At 30.7% G+C, this 17,351-nt stretch overlaps 1 protein-coding gene across 1 annotated transcript; it reads right to left on the reverse strand.

Moving 5' to 3' along the window:
* Positions 1-2,606: 2,606 nt before the first annotated feature.
* Positions 2,607-5,051, reverse strand: LOC122271702 (uncharacterized). Its single transcript, XM_043053856.3, has one exon. The coding sequence runs from the start codon at positions 3,680-3,682 to the stop codon at positions 2,810-2,812; it is 873 nt and encodes a 290-aa protein (XP_042909790.2). The 5' UTR covers positions 3,683-5,051; the 3' UTR covers positions 2,607-2,809.
* Between the last annotated feature and the right edge of the window lie 12,300 nt (positions 5,052-17,351).

Below are 17,351 nucleotides of genomic sequence, written 5' to 3' on the forward strand. Positions count from 1 at the left end.
TCCCATGAACACGTGCAAGTTTAACAACACACATCGAACCTATTCTTTTTGTTGTCACATGTAATTTAAAAGTCATACACATACATCGTAATTTGTATTTACGCTATCTGAAAATTGCGCATCGCATTTCGTATTAACATTAACGAGATTTAAAAATAATCCATCGCTTTTCGTATTTACGGGATTTAAAATCACATATCGCGATTCGTGTTCTGGCGTTTAAAATATCATCCGTTGCTACTTTTCTCGCAATTCATATGCACGCGTTTTAAAAACCATATATCGCGATTCATATTCATGCATTTTAAAAATCAAGTGTTGTGAGTAGTCTTTTCGCAATTTAAAAGCCACACGATTCGTATTCACGCGATTTGAAAAACAAGCATCGAGTTTTTTATTTACGCAATTTAAAATTCACACATGGCAATTCGTATTCAAGCAATTAAAAAATAACACATTGCAATTCGTATTCAAGCAATTAAAAAATAACACATCGCTATTTGTATTTCCGCGATTTAAAAACCCAGAAAGGAAGAACACCATCCATCTAACACATGTTATTTGCTCTAAGTTTAATACTACCCACAACAACAGCTTCTGTCGAAAGACTGTTTTCCAGAATGAATTTGGCCTGTTCAAAATTACAGAGCAGTCTTTAAGCAAAATCATTACATTTTCATTTAATGGCTCAAAAAATATCACATGATCAAGTAGATAAAATTATCAGAATATTCAAAAATTTTGCAAATTACAGTATAACCATTAAGAAATTTTTTAAACCATTTTCTACCTTCTTGGAGCATTTTATATCATTTGTGATTATATGCTGGGAAATGATTTGTACATCATTAAATTTTAACTGTATAAAAAATTTAATCAAGATAAGTTTCGTAAAGTTATGAAAATTTTATTGATTGTGTATTAATTGTAAATAGTAAGTGTCGTGTTAGAAAGATATTCGTCATAAAAAGTTGTAAACAAGTATCTTAATAGTTTTTATTATTAAGGAATATAGCTCCTTAAGATTTTATGTGTTTTCTTTCTTTCTTTTTCTTCCCTCTCTCAGCCTCTTATTATTAATTTTAAAAAAAAATGTCTGAAAGTTTAAGTACAAATCCCTAATAAATGTTAAATCTTATTTTCCACTTAAGGGGTTTTGTTTTAGTTTTAATCATTTTTAACCCTATAAACTTTCTTTAAATCAAAGTATTTAACTTGAATTTATATTAATAACCAGAATATTTATTTATTTGAAATTTAATTCTATGAAGAAAAAAATTAACATTAAAATTTATGTTTAAATGAACTTTTGTATTTTGTAATGTGATAAAAAAAAATTTCAATTTTTCCATCATTTTTTAATTATTTCAATTTATCTAAATTTTTTCTGATAAATTGATTATGATTTTCGAATTCTGTTTTCCTTCTTAAGTAATCAGTTTTGCATTTTCTAATTTTAAACGTTTTAAAGTATTGTATTTTCTGCAAAGAGATTACAAGGTTAACCGACAAAAAGAATTTAGTGTTATATAAACAATGATGTTTATATAACAATCACCACCAACAATTGCTTTCAATATGTCGGTCTAAATACTTTGGCATGCGGCCCTTCATTGGTCAATCTGCTGTGCATGGTGGCCCTTCACTGAAAAAGGTTGTGCACCCCTACTCTAGAACAATAAAAGTTAAATTTTGTTTGTCAATTAAATTGAATTTTCTACATAATGTGAAAAATTACTTAGATTACTCACAATAGGTTAATAACTTTATGTACTATAGCAATGCAAAATAAGCTTATTTAAAAACACTAGAGAGACATTAGAGCAATAAAAATTAAATTTTGTTTGTCAACAAAGTTGAATTTTGTACACGTGCAAAACTACTTATATTACTCACAATAAGTTAAAAGTAAAATAAATTTATTCAAAAACCTGCAACAAATTTTTTTTTTCCTAGTAGATTACTGCATTAAAAAACATTCTGAAAAACATCCAAAATCATGCTTATAAATTTTTTTAAAGAATGTATATTCTGTAATGTTTTTTTCTTTCAAAATAAAATGCATAGTTTAAATAAATGAATTATTTTTGATAATGTTCTGCTTCTAAATGATCAAATATTAGATTAATGAGTAAAATATCATATTGATTGCATTTTATCAAATAAATCATTTTCTATCTGCATTTAAGTCTTCACAATAATTTCAATTCTTATGTTAAATTGAAAAATTTGAAGTTACAAGAGAAAAAGCAACAAAATTATCAAGTTTAAGTAAACTTTTTTAGCATAGCTCCCAATTTTTTAAATAATTTTTATGTTTAAAATGGTATTTTATATAATTAAACCTAAATGTGAATTCATAATCCAATTTTCATTTTTTATTAAATTTAAGTATTTTGTCACATAATTAAATTTGTTTATAAATTTAATTATTAAAATTAAAGAAATGGATCTTTATTCCTAATTTTTTGAAAAAAACTTTCTTACACACTTTGAAAATAATGATTTAAAAATTATGTTATGGTAAAAAAAAAAAATTAAGGTTTTAAAATGGAAAAAACATGTTAATGGTTCGAAGCTCAGACACATCAAAAAGAAAAAAATCAGAGAGAAAAACTTAAAATTTTTTATTTATTTACATAAAAATTAACAATGAGACCCTCTAAATAAAATATAAACCCTTTATGAAGATAAACTCTAAGAATTAACAACAAGAATCAGGTTTCTTACTGGTATGAACACGAAAATGCTCAGTCACATAACTTCTATGTGGAAAATTCTTATTACATATACTGCAGGAAAAATGTTTCTAACCAGTGTGAACACGACTGTGTGTAGTCAGATAACTTTTTCGTGAAAAACTCTTATTACATACACTACAAGAATAAGGTTTCTCACCAGTGTGAACACGACTGTGTCTAGTCAGTTTATTTTTTTGTGAAAAACTCTTATTACATACACTACAAGAATAAGGTTTCTCAAAAGTGTGCTCACGACTGTGTTTAGTCATATTACTTTTTCCTGAAAAACTCTTATTGCATACACTACAAGAATAAGATTTCTCACCAGCGTGAACACGACTGTGTTTAGTCAGATTACATATTCGTGAAAATCTCTTGTTACATATACTACAAGAAAAAGGGTCGTCACCAGTATGAACATAACTGTGATTAGTCAGTTCACTTCTGTTTGCAAAACTCTTATTACATATACTACAGGAATAAGGTTTCTCACCAGTGTGAACACGACTGTGTCTAGTCATGTCACTTCTATGGGAAAAAGTCTTATTGCATATGCTACAAGAATGTGGCTTCACACCAGTATGAATACGAAAATGCCCAGTCAGACTACTTCTTTGAGAAAAACTCTTATTACATATACTACAAGAATAAGGTTTCTCACCAGTGTGAACACGATTGTGTTCAGTTAGATTACTTTTTATTGAAAAACTCTTATTACATATACTACAAGAAAAAGGTTTTTCACCAGTGTGAACAAGATTGTGTGAAGTTAGATGACTTTTTTGAGAAAAACTCTTATTACATATACTACAAGAAAAAGGTTTCTCACCAGTATGAACATAACTGTGATTAGTCAGATTACTTCTCTTTGAAAAAGTCTTATTACATACATTACAGGAAAAAGATTTCTCACCCATTCGAACAGGATAGAGTTTAGTCATGTCACTTTTATGGGAAAAACTCTTATTGCATATGCTACAAGAATGTGGCTTCACACCAGTATGGACATGACTGTATTCCGTCACATTACTTCTTAGTGAAAGACTCTTATTACAAGAATCAGGTTAATAACCAGTATTACTTTTCTAAGAAAAACTCTTATTACACAAGAATAAGTATTCTCACCAACATGAATGAGTCCTAATACTTAGAAATATTAGTCTTAGTTCATTTCATAACACCTTGCGTAAAAATGTGTGCATTTAAATAAAGTTGTTGTAACTAGTAAACTTTTCTAAGAAAACCTTTTATTACATGTTACACAAGAATAAGTATTCTTGTTATCACCAACAAGAAGGGTCGTCTATTACTTAGAAATATTAGTCTTAATATTAATATTAGTACAAATTTTTAAGTTTCTAACTATATGTTTTGACTATCATATGATTAAGATGAACACAAAAACCAACCTTAAGAAACTAATAATATAAAGAATATTTAATGATACAGACTTAAGACAAAAATAAAATTACATATTATAGGTTGAAGTATTGATTTTAGAACAAATATTTTTTCACATACACAGAGATACGGAAAATTTAAACTAGCGTAAACAAAAAATTAATCTAATATGCTTCGTAAAAATTTAGTTATCCTAACCTATTACTATTGTTAATTGCTTAGCAGTCTAACTAAATAAATAAATGTTTACATTTGATTAAAAATGAAATTGCTTATTCAAACCATTATTTTTCTATGACAAACATTGCTCAAATAGCATATTTCATGAGTAACACACTTTTCACACAAACATTATGAAGAGATTTCCTGAGACTGGCTGCAAATTAAGACACTTTAACACAAACTGCCAAAAAAACTTTTAAACTAAAGTTTTAAATGCATAGTCATGAGTACAAGAAAATTCCAAATAACATATGCAATAATAATGCCTGTCTAGATTTATAATGAAGATTCCCTAATGAATGAAGATAATTGTGACATATAAACAAGATCTGTAGCACGCAAACAGTTTATAGAAATTAAGCTTTTACATTATTTTAAAACACTTTTCACCATTTTATGCTTTGAATTATTTTTCTTCATACATTGCCAATGTAATATCTCTTCCACAAAACTTGTGTAAGCATCTTAGGGCAAAAAAACTAAAATCAATGAATATATCTCACAGACATTAAAGCAAGAATTTCTATTTAACACGATAAATGATATACAAATTTAGAGTACATTTTTCGTTATTCGGATAACGGATTTCCTTACTCATCCAAATGTATGCTTGGATTGTTTAGATTGAGTTTTGGCCAGGATTGACTAGTTGATCAGTGTAGTATAGTGAGACGAGATCTTTTTTTAAGCTTATAGCTTTCTATGCTTATTGATAAGGCTTTGGTTGAGGCTAGATAGATAGCAGATATGATACGATCGCAACGCTCGAATACGTCATCAAGGGAGAAGATGAAATCCATGTTTTTGCGTCCCGCAGTGGACTGATCGTTAAGACACGGCTCACAGCAAATCACCGAAGTCAAGCATCACTGGCTACGGTAAGTGTGCGGGTGGGTGACCACTTGGATCGGTCTGCGTAGGGACCGAGGGTGTGCGGTATTGGCAGTGCCGTTCCTGGGGTGGCGAGCGCCTGCGTGCAAGAATAATTTTGTACGCCCCTATATACTATGCTTATACTTCGAATAGTTGAATTTGGCGCCCCTTAAATTGGGCGCCTGCGTGCGGGGCATTCGCTGCATACCCGCCAGGAACGGCACTGGGTATTGGTCCTCGTTAAACTGTGCTACCGTAAAGTGCTCGACTTCGCGCTCAGGTCGTTGGGCTACCGAAGAGGGGGTGCCATCCCCTCCGCAGAGGATCAAAATTGTGATGGCATGTCTTCGGATCATCCTCCGAGATGCTTCCCTGACCGTCTCCAATAGCCCGTTGTGCAGCTCTAGTGCGACGTAAATTAACAACAACAACAACATGTTTCTGCCCTTCCCCTCTTTTCAGTTGTACCATAGATATAGAGAAATTTGCAATCAAGAGTAGTTGGTTTTGTAACAGAAACTTTAAAAAAAAGGACTCAATAGGTCTTTTTGGACCTTTTTTCGCTGCATTTGATTCGGTTGAAGTGAATATCTCAGTTCGCGTATGTTACGTTTGCATTGCAAATTGTGAGTATGGAAAATTTTATACCGCAAATAAATTGTCAATCAGGTTTTCGCTCGATTTTTGAGAGCGATTTTCTCATGCGATATCATCAATGGCGTACATAGACTTAGGTGCAGCCCCTGCAGAATTTATGTATACGCCCTATCTTAAACTTAATTCAATTTTTTTAATTATAATGTAAGCAAAAACACTGTGAAGACACTTTATGGTATTTATTATCATTCATTTTATTTGAATTTATGCATAATATTTAAAATTGCTTTCATTCCAATCATTAAGGAATTTATAATTTCGATTTAAAGGCAGAATTTAGAAAAGTACCAAATTAGAACATTGTCTACACTTACCACGTTGAAATGAAATATATCTTAACAATACGAAAAAATAACTCACCATCAAAGTTTAGTTAAGAGTTTTTATTATTGGTAAAGTGAATGAACAAAAAAGATATTTTGTAAAAGAAAAAATATTTTTATTGATTATTGTGATCCACTTTCATAGGGGTGCACAATCTCTTCTTAAATGAAGGGCTGCATGCCTAAGTACAAATGCATGTTGACGTGCTTTCATATAAACATTAGTGTTTCAGAGAATTCTTTTAATCAGACAAAATTAGTAATATATTTTCATGAAATAAAATTATTTTAAATATTAAAATTCATTCGAAACTGAAGAATACCAAGCTGATACTTCTTTAAAAAAAATTATTTCCTTCTTATCAAAAAACAAATTTGTCAAAAAGAATATAAAGATGGGTGGGGGGGGGAGTGACATTTTTTTTTAATTTTTTTTTTACCAAATCACGTAACACAAAAGTTTATCTTAAAATTAATTAACTGTTATCTTGAATGAGAAAAAAATAGAAAATATTTTATCAAAGCAATTAAAAGCAAAAAATAGACAAATATTTTGTAGATAAAATATATATGCAATATTTTAATTAAAACAATTATATGGGGTTCAAAAGGAATTAAAATAAAACAAGCGCATTATAGCTCAAAATAAGATTCAACATTCAACTGAAATTCAGTTAAGAATATTTTTTACTTGAAATCACGCTACCAGTTCGCTTGACAGAGGTGCTTATTTGGAAGTTGGAGCTTATTTGTTTCGCTAAGTTAGCTTTAAATAAAGGTCCCTTCTAGTGTTCAAATTATCAGACTTACAGTTCTATGAAAACAATCCAAAACACAATGGAGATAATAAGGAGCACGAGCAACCCAACTTATAAAACTATGCGTAGTTCTTTACAGGATGCGTAGGATAAAATCCCGACCGGTAGTGTAAAAGAAAATATGCGAGGCTACTGTAAGTTCCATTAAAGATTCTTATCATGAAAATCTCGTTAAAATTTTTCATGTTGCTGTTCTAAACCTTTTGAATTTTTATTCAGGGAAATTGATTAATTAAAAATCAGGAATAAAAATCTTAAGCTGCGAGACTCGTCATATTTGCTTGCTTGTTAAAATCGATACAACTTAGAATATGCTCGGGAGAAACCTGAGCAGTCCTAAATTTATTGCTAAGTCGAAAAGTCTTTCGCCCCTGAACATGCGAGAGACACTTCAAGTGACCAAACAGGCAAAGCGAGAAAAACAAGTCTGCTGGCTTCTCAGTCCCTCAAAAAGCAAGGCACCAACAGGACGTTTATTTCTTTCTTCTATTGTGTTGAAGTTACCCTGCCTAGAATGCGCCATTCTTGTTTCCATAGCTCCAGACGACCTCAGACATTGTGGCCTGAGGAGTTCTTAGCTTAGACAAACTATACTTCTGAGTGGACAGAGAGATAAAATGTTATAAAACATAAACTGGTTGTAGCAAGGAGGGATTTGCTCCCTTATATGGAGACTATATTCAAAAACTTTAGTTTTCCGCTTGTTTTTTACGAAATCCCGTGACAAGGAAGAAAACCTTTTTCACTATTAATCCTACAATAACAATTATAATCATGTAAAATTTATAATTATTTAGCATACTTGACGAATTGAAATTATGTAATTTATTGCAATGTATTTGCTACATTTTAAGAGAGTATTAAACCCAGAAAACAAGTAACCTTACGGCAACCTTGCGTCGGAAGTTTCTTTTTATTGACACGAAAACGTTTGTACTAAAAACCTTTTTTCAATAAAGCTTAAATATTTCAGTTTCAAACCTTTCATCTTAAAAGGATTAAAATTATTTTTTTAAAGCTTTTTTAAAAAGTACTGTCACATAGGTCCATAATGATTTTTTAGCTGACGTCACACTAGCGATAGGATCAATATGCTTTGTTCATTAATGTTTCATGACAAGGCGGATTTTAGCTGACCATACAAGACTTAGCGAAAAGAAATCTTATAATTACCTAGATTTAAGATTATTTTCACCTTGAGACTAGCTTTATTCAAGAATTTTTTCACGCTAAGACAACCTCGATTTAAGGTTTTTATATAGAAGGTTGTTTTTCAAGGTTTTGGATTAGGGTAATAATGTGCGTAGAATAGAGAAGGTTGTCACAGATCTCGTTTTAAGGTTAGAAGGTTTATGTGTAAACCGTATTACAAACCTTTTTAGGTTTACATTAAAAGATTTTTGTTGAGTGAAAATAAACCATATTTTGCTATCTGGGAAAAATTAGATGAGTTATTTTAAATTGATCAATTGAAATCAGTAAATGTAATTTCAGAGACTAGTGTTGTTCGTATAACCTGGTTTGGTATCTTTAAGAAGAAAAAGAAAACGAGCCAAACTGTGGAGGTTCCAACTTTGGATAACACTGATGAGAGTGGCTTCAATGAAAAGCCTGATGAAGAAATTGCTCAAATGTGTACCAACATAATTGAGCTAAATGATTCTGTGGAAGCCGAGATAGCCATGGGCGGATCATGAATTTGTGGGGCCCTGGGCTGAAACTACTTAGGGGCCCTAATAGCTCTTTTTGTCAAAAAACTGTTTTCTACAGTGATGTAGATAAGTATATAGAAAAAAATAGGACAATAAAATAATTTTATTTATTTTTTACTTATTTATTTTTATTTGTGTATACAAACAGCAACTATACAACATTATTGCAAAAGAAATTGACCGGTTATGTGTAGTTATGTTACATAAATTATAAAGCAACCTTTCTGCATTTTTGTGCTGCAAATTCCTTTATTTGCTCATCACATTATAAGTGTTTCGTTAAATCACAATTTCTGGAAAGAACTGATAAATGATTTAGTTGACGGTTCGACATTGTTGTCCTAAAGTTGTTTTCTATATATGACATACTGGAAAAAGAGCGCTCCGCTTCACAGCTAGTGATTGGCAAAGTTAAAGAAATCTTTAAGATAGTATAGCAATTTGGGAAAACATCAACAAGTTTCTTTTCATAAATTAGCATAAAATTTCACTTTCAAAAGGTGTAAGACTCTGGCTTAGACTGAAGTAAATAAGATTTTAACTGAATGCACACTCATTCACTAAATGCTCGTCTACGTCATCTGGATAATAATCAACAATATTACGTTTACTTTCCAGATCTATGTTTTCTGTATTTTTGTCTTGCAAATCCATTAAAAATTTGAATTTCTTGCTATACATCTCATTGACTTGGCTCCTTTTATTTAAATCCATAATCAGCTTATCCAACACAGCGTACAGCGTGTCTCTTTTAAATTTTTCTGCGCCGTATACTGAGAATTTATCTGTAGGCTTATCTGAAAATTTTGGAGTATTGCGTCTCTTGTTTATGTCATTGTAGTCTATTCCCACACTAGTACTTAATTTTTTAGCTTTCTCTTCGTATTCCTTTAGCTTCTGATCTCATTGGTGCCTTATGTTGTTCACGAAGTCTTTTAATGACACAATTAACTTGTTGCCTTCACAAATATCTAAACCAGGGCTCTGTATTTTTTTTATGAACTAAATTAAATCACCCCAAAATTTCTTCCCAAAAAGTAATCAAAATTGCAGTATCGAGTTCCGCCATTTTATTGAATAAATTTCGTGCCTCTTTTCGGAAATCAACTTTCTCATCCGCATTTTCGCTGCAACTTTCGAAAATTTTCATAATGTCATCATAATTAGTTTTCAAAGCTTTGGCAGCATCATAGTTACAAGACCATCTGGTCTGGCTTAAACTTTTTAACATAAATTTGAGTTTTGTTTCACGATTTAACAGTTCCCACCTATGGGTCGAACTAGAAACGAAAACGTATATTTTTTGCACTACTCCAAAAAAGTTCGCAATTTCGGTTGCAACCTTAACAGATTCTTCACCAACTAGGTTAAGGGAATGCGTAGCACATGCAACATATTCCGCGGATTTATTTTTTTGTTTTAGTAGTGCTTGTACACCATTGTAGTGACCCGCCATATTAGCAGCGTTGTCATAAGATCATCCCCTACAATTACCCAGTAGTAGTCCATTTGTTTCTAAAAAGTCTTGTAGAATATTAAATAAATGTAAGCGAGTATGACTACTAATTTTAATGAAGGATACACATCTTTCATACTCTTTTCCCCGAAAACAGTATCGTAATACAATAGCTAGTAGATCATTGTGAGATAGATCTGGAGTACAATCCATCACAATTGAATAATACTTTGTGTCGTCGTTATTTATTTGAGTTATAATTTGTTTAATTACCTGTCGACCCATCATCTCAATTATTTCCTTATATACTGTTTTTGATAAGTACGGTATTATCGGTTTTGATCGCAGCTCTCGGTGTTCAATGTGTTCACGATTGAATGGATCGAACTCTGCCAATAGCTCCAGAGCACCCATAAAATTACCATTATGTGGAGAACCAAATACTTCCTCGGAACCTCTAAATGCTAAGTCCCTTATACTTAAAAATTTGATCACTGCAATAACCCGTTTTAGGACATAGGGATAATATTCTGTTTCTTTTCTTAATTGCTTCTGAAGCTACTTGTCTAAAACAGATCTATTTTCTTTTCGTGTCAACCACACTAACATTGATTACTTATGTTCATTAGAATTTTCATGACTTTCTAAGCAAGTTCCTATGAGTTTCCAATCAGAAAATCCGGTTGTGTATTGAGAAGGGATTTTAGAAAAAAAATTTCAAGTCAAGCAAAAAACAGTATCAACCCTGGTACATAATCAATCCTGGTTGAATAACATAATCAAGATCTTTCCAGTGATTGACCATTTTTCATTTTCTTAATAAAATACCTATTTGAAAATGTTCTGTTTTGTTCTTTGTATTTCTTTATTGAAGCTGAATATATATTTTTCAGATCTTTACATTGAAAGTCAGTCATTTCATGTAAGAGGATGTCATTAATAAAATCATTATTTAGCAATTCTGGCCACAAGCCCACGTCAACATATTTCTCAAACTCAAACTTAATATTCTCTAAATTTCTTTCCGCCTCTGTATTACCGTCCTCTTGCTAAACACCAATATAATTTTCTGTGGGATCAGAGGGTTGCTGGTAGTCAAGACTTTGCACATTTTCATCACTTGTATTTTTTTCTTGGTGTTGCAATTTTTTGCTCTGGATAAGATCCCTTCTTTTTCGCTTGTTAATAAATTTGTAGCTATTTCATTCTCGTTTTTATGTTCTAATTTAAAAAAAGTTTCAATTTTTGCACATTTCTTTCTTTCTTTTTCTCCATCTAGTTGTAATTTCCGTTTCTCAGCTCCACTTTTATATTTTCTACCACACATATTGTAAAATAAGACTTTGATCTTTTCCTGAAAATAAGCAATGAACTGGATAATTTTCTGGTAATAAACAGGGAACGAGATTATCGATGTAATATTGTTCTTCACGTCACATTTTAATACTTTGTAATGTGTGCAGTAATTCACAAATTATCATTAAAAATCGATTAAAAAGTTCGTTTAGTATTGAAAAAATACATAAAGAACAAGAAAAACATAATTTATAATTCTTTTTACTTACCAACTAAGAGCAGGAAATCTTTTCTTATACTGATTATGTACTTTCAATTATAAGTAAAATAAGAGAAAGGTCAGGTCTTTATAACTTTTAAGTTATCATTTATTAGTAAACTAAACAAGTTTGTCACTTTGACGACGAGAACAGAAGTGCGGGGAAAAAAAATTACGTCGGTCGTTATAGACGCGAAAAAATCCACTGACCAAAACAAGCGACGGGGAATTCTCCGTTCCGTTCGATAGACGTGCACATTCATGAGCTGATTGATCTCAGGGTTGCCAACTTGATAATAGTTTTTTTTTAATATTAGATACTTTTTTTAATTCAAAATATCACCTATTGTTTTCAGTGGGGATTGGGGCCCTTTGTTTCAACGGGGCCCTGGGCTGCAGCCTAAAAAGCCCTTAAGTAGATCCGCCCCTGGAGATAGCTGAAGATCCATCGTGCCTTCCCGCAAATGGAGGATTGACTTTCCGTTCCGAAATGGAGTTTGTCCGATTTCCGGACATTGAAAATCAATTTCTGGATAATGCTGAGATGCCATTTACTAAAACCAGCGCTTCTGATGGTGCTGGACTAAAAAAATCCCAGAAGAAAATTGAAAAAAAGTACACTAGGTAAATTATTTTCGCAATTATTCGATGTTTTGTAAAGTAAGCACTATCGCACTAGTCCCGAGGGAACAATGAGGTCAATCATGATTTTTATCTACACTGAAAATTTTACGGTTGTTTCGCACAATGAACATTAGAATAAGATGGGACAATTTGAGTTTTATTACAGACCAATTGTGGTGAAACTGTTTGACCTCTGTAGTTTTAAAAATTCAAAACTGTTTTTAATGTCATAATTGATTTTTTCCCCTCTTTTTTGTTAAATATTTTTATAAATTAAAATAATGAGAAAGCTCAAAATGATAACAGAAAATATTCTGTACTTATTTAAAAAAATATATAAATCTCAGAATACCAGTTACCAGATTTATCTATTATACGCTTTTTCTTCGGGATTTTAGATACTTCCGGCATATTTCATATTCACAAAAATATTACTAATTTTTTATTCAACATTTGCATTTTTTTTAATTCACTAACCCTTTCAACGAATTTTTAAGGGTTTTTATTTTCTATTCTTTTAAATTATAGTTACTAGATAAGTATTACGAACAATGCTAGAATTAATGTATTACAGATGAAAAATGATGTACTTGAAAAGTAACCATCAGTTCAGGACATTGTGTGGTATAGTTGTAAATATTTTTTTAATGTTCAACTTTATTTTGTAGCTCATCCAAAGCCAGGCAGAGCCTCAGAGCCTTGTCTGAAAGTGTAAAGAAAAACAAAAAAAAGGAAAAGGAAGAATTAAACAAGGCTTTTCGCCACCATGTGGATCTACTTATGGACATAAAACTTGGCCTCAAAAAGAACAACTCCGATCCTCGCAGATTGTATGACCTGCTCAATTCGGAGGAAGTGATTTTTTCAAGTCGCATGTCGCTAACTTAACTGCGAAAAATTGATGAACTTCAGAAAAATGGACAGTTTTTCTTTAACTAAGAGGTGAGACAAAAAAAAAATGCTGCCTAGAATCTGTTTAAGCGGCATTTAGGTCCACTAACCTAGTATTTGTTTATATAGTGCACGGAGAAAAAAATGGTAATGACATTTTTGAAAAAAACAAACAGGCATAATTCTGATTATTAAAACTAAAATAATTTTTCCGTTTATATGGTAACAGTTTAAAAGAAATTCTGGTTTTCGAAATTAAAGTTTTTATTACGGCATATTTAGTAAACAATATAAACCTAAAACTTAAATTTAGTTGAATAAATAGTATTTTTGCCATGCTCTTAGGTATTATGATAAAATTTCACTACAAATTCAACAGCATTTACTAAATTTTTTCACGTATTTTAAATCCCCATTTTCTTGCTAATTTTACCAAAATCATTACCGTAGTAATATTGCTATTTTTTTCAAAATTTCTACGTTTCAGTAAATATTACCGAGCATTTTGGTTTTCTCATAGAGCCAGAAATACTGTCAATTTTACCATATTCTGGTAGTTTTGACTGTTATTTTTTCTCAGTGTAAAAGTGGATCTTTCCCTAAAAATAGCATTTTCAAAATGGACTGTCACAAAAAAAAAATTTGAAAAAATGTAGACGATTAGGTCAATAATTTATCATTTTAAAGCTACAAGTCCTCGAAAGACATGATATTGGGTTTGGTCAAGAAGGGAAAAAATTAAGAATTGAAATTTCACAAATTCGGTTAAAACAGGACCTTTTACAGTACTGATAAAACTTTCTCGCCAAATTCCTCAAATTTAGAGAGCTTTATTAAATTTTAGGGTTAAGTATTGATAGAAAATTTTCGTTTCTTAAAGATAAGTTTTGCAATCCCTACTACGGTATCTTTTGTGAAAAAATGTGATTGAAATTTTTAATCTTTTGCTAATTTGAAATAATGAGTTTTGAAAACTTTTGCCAAAGGACAAAAAAAATCTTCTTTTTTAATCTTTAACTGAAAATTTTGTAATCATAATCATCAATTTCTTTCATACATTTATTAAATAAAAAGTTTTAAATTCATGAAATGTATTATTGTGAAGCAATATTAATTAGATCAACAAAATTAATTGTAGAAAAATTTAAACAAGATTTCTAATTATAAAAATGTACCTCTTTTTTGAAACTCTTTTATCTATTGAAAAATTTTAAAGAGAGTTTCATAAAGAGATAAATAATACAAAAAGTTATTAATATTATTGTAATTATTATTTTAGTTTCATGTAATATTTGACAGCTAATAATTAATTCATCATTTTTTCCATTTCAGTCTAAGACGACTGTATGTATGAAAGTAGCTGTTGCGTTGACGATTTTCTTGCATTGCTATTTATGAACTATATATTATGAGTTGCATTGTACACCCCAAAATTTTTTGAACAAAATAAAACCCTTTCGGCTAATTGATTTTGTCATTATTAGAAATTCGAGTGATTTTTGTCTTTATTCCCTTTTTAATAGTTTATCAATCTGAAATAAATAAATTTCCTTTTACTATATTATTGTCCTTAATGCATATTTTTTTTGGAGGCATTTACGTAAGAAGCTGCAAATAAAATTTAAGTGTGGAAAAAAAAAGGCCCCAATTGAATCCGTAATACCCCCAGTGAGGTAATAAGGAGGCAAACGATATTTAAGAGAGGGAAAAACAAAAGCTTAATCACACCAGTGATATCCCTAGTGAGGAAACAAAAGATGCAATAGCGTTAAAGTGAGGGGAAACAATAGCCCAATTAAACTTGTAATATCCCCAGAGAGGGAAAAAAGATGCAAATAATTTTTAAGTGAAGGAGAAACTATAGCCCAAGCAAACCTGTGGCGTTACTAACGACAAAAAAAAGGATGCAAATAACATTAATTTAAGGGCGAAACAAAATGCTTATCAAATCTGTGTCATCCCGAGTGAGGAAAAAAGAGATGCAAATCACATTAAAGTGAGGGGGAAACAATAGATTAATCAGACCAATGATATCCCCATTGAGGGAAAAAAGATGTACACAACATTTAATTGACGAAGAAACAATAGCCAATCAAATCTGTACTATCCCCTTAGAAGAAAAAAACATGCAAATAAGATTTCAATGCGGATATACTAAACAACAATCAAATCTGTGATATCCTCAGGGAAAAAAAAAGAAGATGAAAATAACATTTAAGTGAGAGAGCTACAAAAAGCCAATCAAGTCTGTAATAATCCCAATTAAAAACATCAAAACCTGTATTAAACATTTAGAGATGTATTTAATTACAACCCATCGTTGCCTGTTAGTTCTGATGCTTGAATAGGTTTCATCATTTTCAGTCTAGTTATCCTCAGTAATAATTTGTCGGATAATAATCCGGTATTTTTTTCTTCTCTTGAATATTAATTAGTGATCTTTAATAAATGCTGAACTTTATCTTCATTTTATGATGCATGTATACTCAAAACTAAGGAGGATTAGTAATGTTTTCTTCTGGTCTTACTTATTGGAATTACTGTTGTCCTTAATTGAGAGACTCAAACAAATTTTGCTCAACTGTAAATTTTTATATGTTATGTATGTGAATTAACTGTAATTGTATATTAGTTATGATAAATTTGTATTTACAGTTGACTCATACTAATAACTGCTATTTGCAATTAATTGATCATAACTTATAGGTATTTGCAGTTAAATCATAGCCACACTAGCTAGTCAGTAAAGAAATTAAACATTAATAATAATATCAATAAGATGATAATCTGATTAATTTTCTTTATTTACATTTGCAGTCAATAGAGACCCAAACAAAAACAAAAAAAGTGACAGAAGAAAATTAAAATAAAAATATCTGAAAGAGGACTAAAATCAATGATTGATGGCTAATGGCATTTTTTTGTATATAATTCAAGTATTTTTGATGAAAATTTTCATTGCAAGTATCAATTCATCAAAAAATAATAAAAAATACAGTGGAGTCTCGATAATTCGAGTCTCTCATAAATCCGAGCTAGAGAAAAAAAAAGTCAGCCTTACTCTTAAATAATAACAAATACATGCGCAACAAGTGGAATAATTACTACAATTGATTTCCCGACGATTACTATGATTGGATGTTACTAAACAATATCGTGTTTAACTCTAAAATTTGAGAATAGTGTGTTTAAACAAAAAGCATTAAATAATTATTTTAAAGTATTAAACTGCTGCAGTAATATAATGCATATTGTAACTTGGTTTAATGTAATAAATGTTCCCTGATCCTCTTATATAAGTAAATTTTCTTTTTAAATATATTTTTCAATTAAGTAACTGAAAATTTTGTTTCATTAAATTTTTACGTTTTCGAAAGTTCTTGGTAGGTTCCGTCCCGCCCACCTCGAATTATCGAGACTGTACATTAATAAATATTCAGAACATAATAATAATATCCTACAGACGAAAATTTTTTTTTTAAAAGAAATGGTGGCTAATGATAGTTTTCAAATAATTTATTTAAGTTTTAATATTGTTAATAACAGGGTAAAAATGCGAGTCAAAATCGATGGAACTCAGTTGCAATTTGCATAACAATGGGAGGGAGCCGAAAATCTGTCTCAGCGATAGCAATCCCTCACAATTCCAAACGCCAAGAGATTTCCAGAGCTCTTGCGTTAGATCAACAATTGGTTGCTATACCGACTCTGTCTCGAAAAAATAGTAAGTTTATTTAATGAGATTTTTTTCAACTTGCTGGTCATCTATGAGATAATCAGATAAAAATGCCACATGGTCGTTGCGTACCATATGACACCGAGCGTTTTAATTCACATAAGAATCATCACCCGTTATCATCATGTATCTCTGCAGGTCAAGAAATGAACCTACTAGATGACAAACTATGAGAGAAATCAGTTAAATGTAATAAATTTTAAATTTAGAACGTAGTGGTACGTTTTAATTTACTGTAAAAGAATTTTGGTTATTTTTTCTCATTAATTCCCATCAAATAGAGAAAGTTACGCCCACTTTTTCAGGTGGTTCAAGTTCCATCCTCCAATGCGATCTTATGTG

Source organism: Parasteatoda tepidariorum, chromosome 5 (assembly GCF_982258835.1).
Source record: "Parasteatoda tepidariorum strain Cologne lab strain chromosome 5, Ptep-v5.0, whole genome shotgun sequence".
Lineage (NCBI taxonomy): Eukaryota > Metazoa > Arthropoda > Arachnida > Araneae > Theridiidae > Parasteatoda > Parasteatoda tepidariorum.

What these genes read in the sequence shown, in the direction of transcription:
- LOC122271702 (XM_043053856.3), bottom strand. Translation starts at nt 3,682, where the DNA reads ATGACTAAACTCTATCCTGTTCGAATGGGTGAGAAATCTTTTTCCTGT.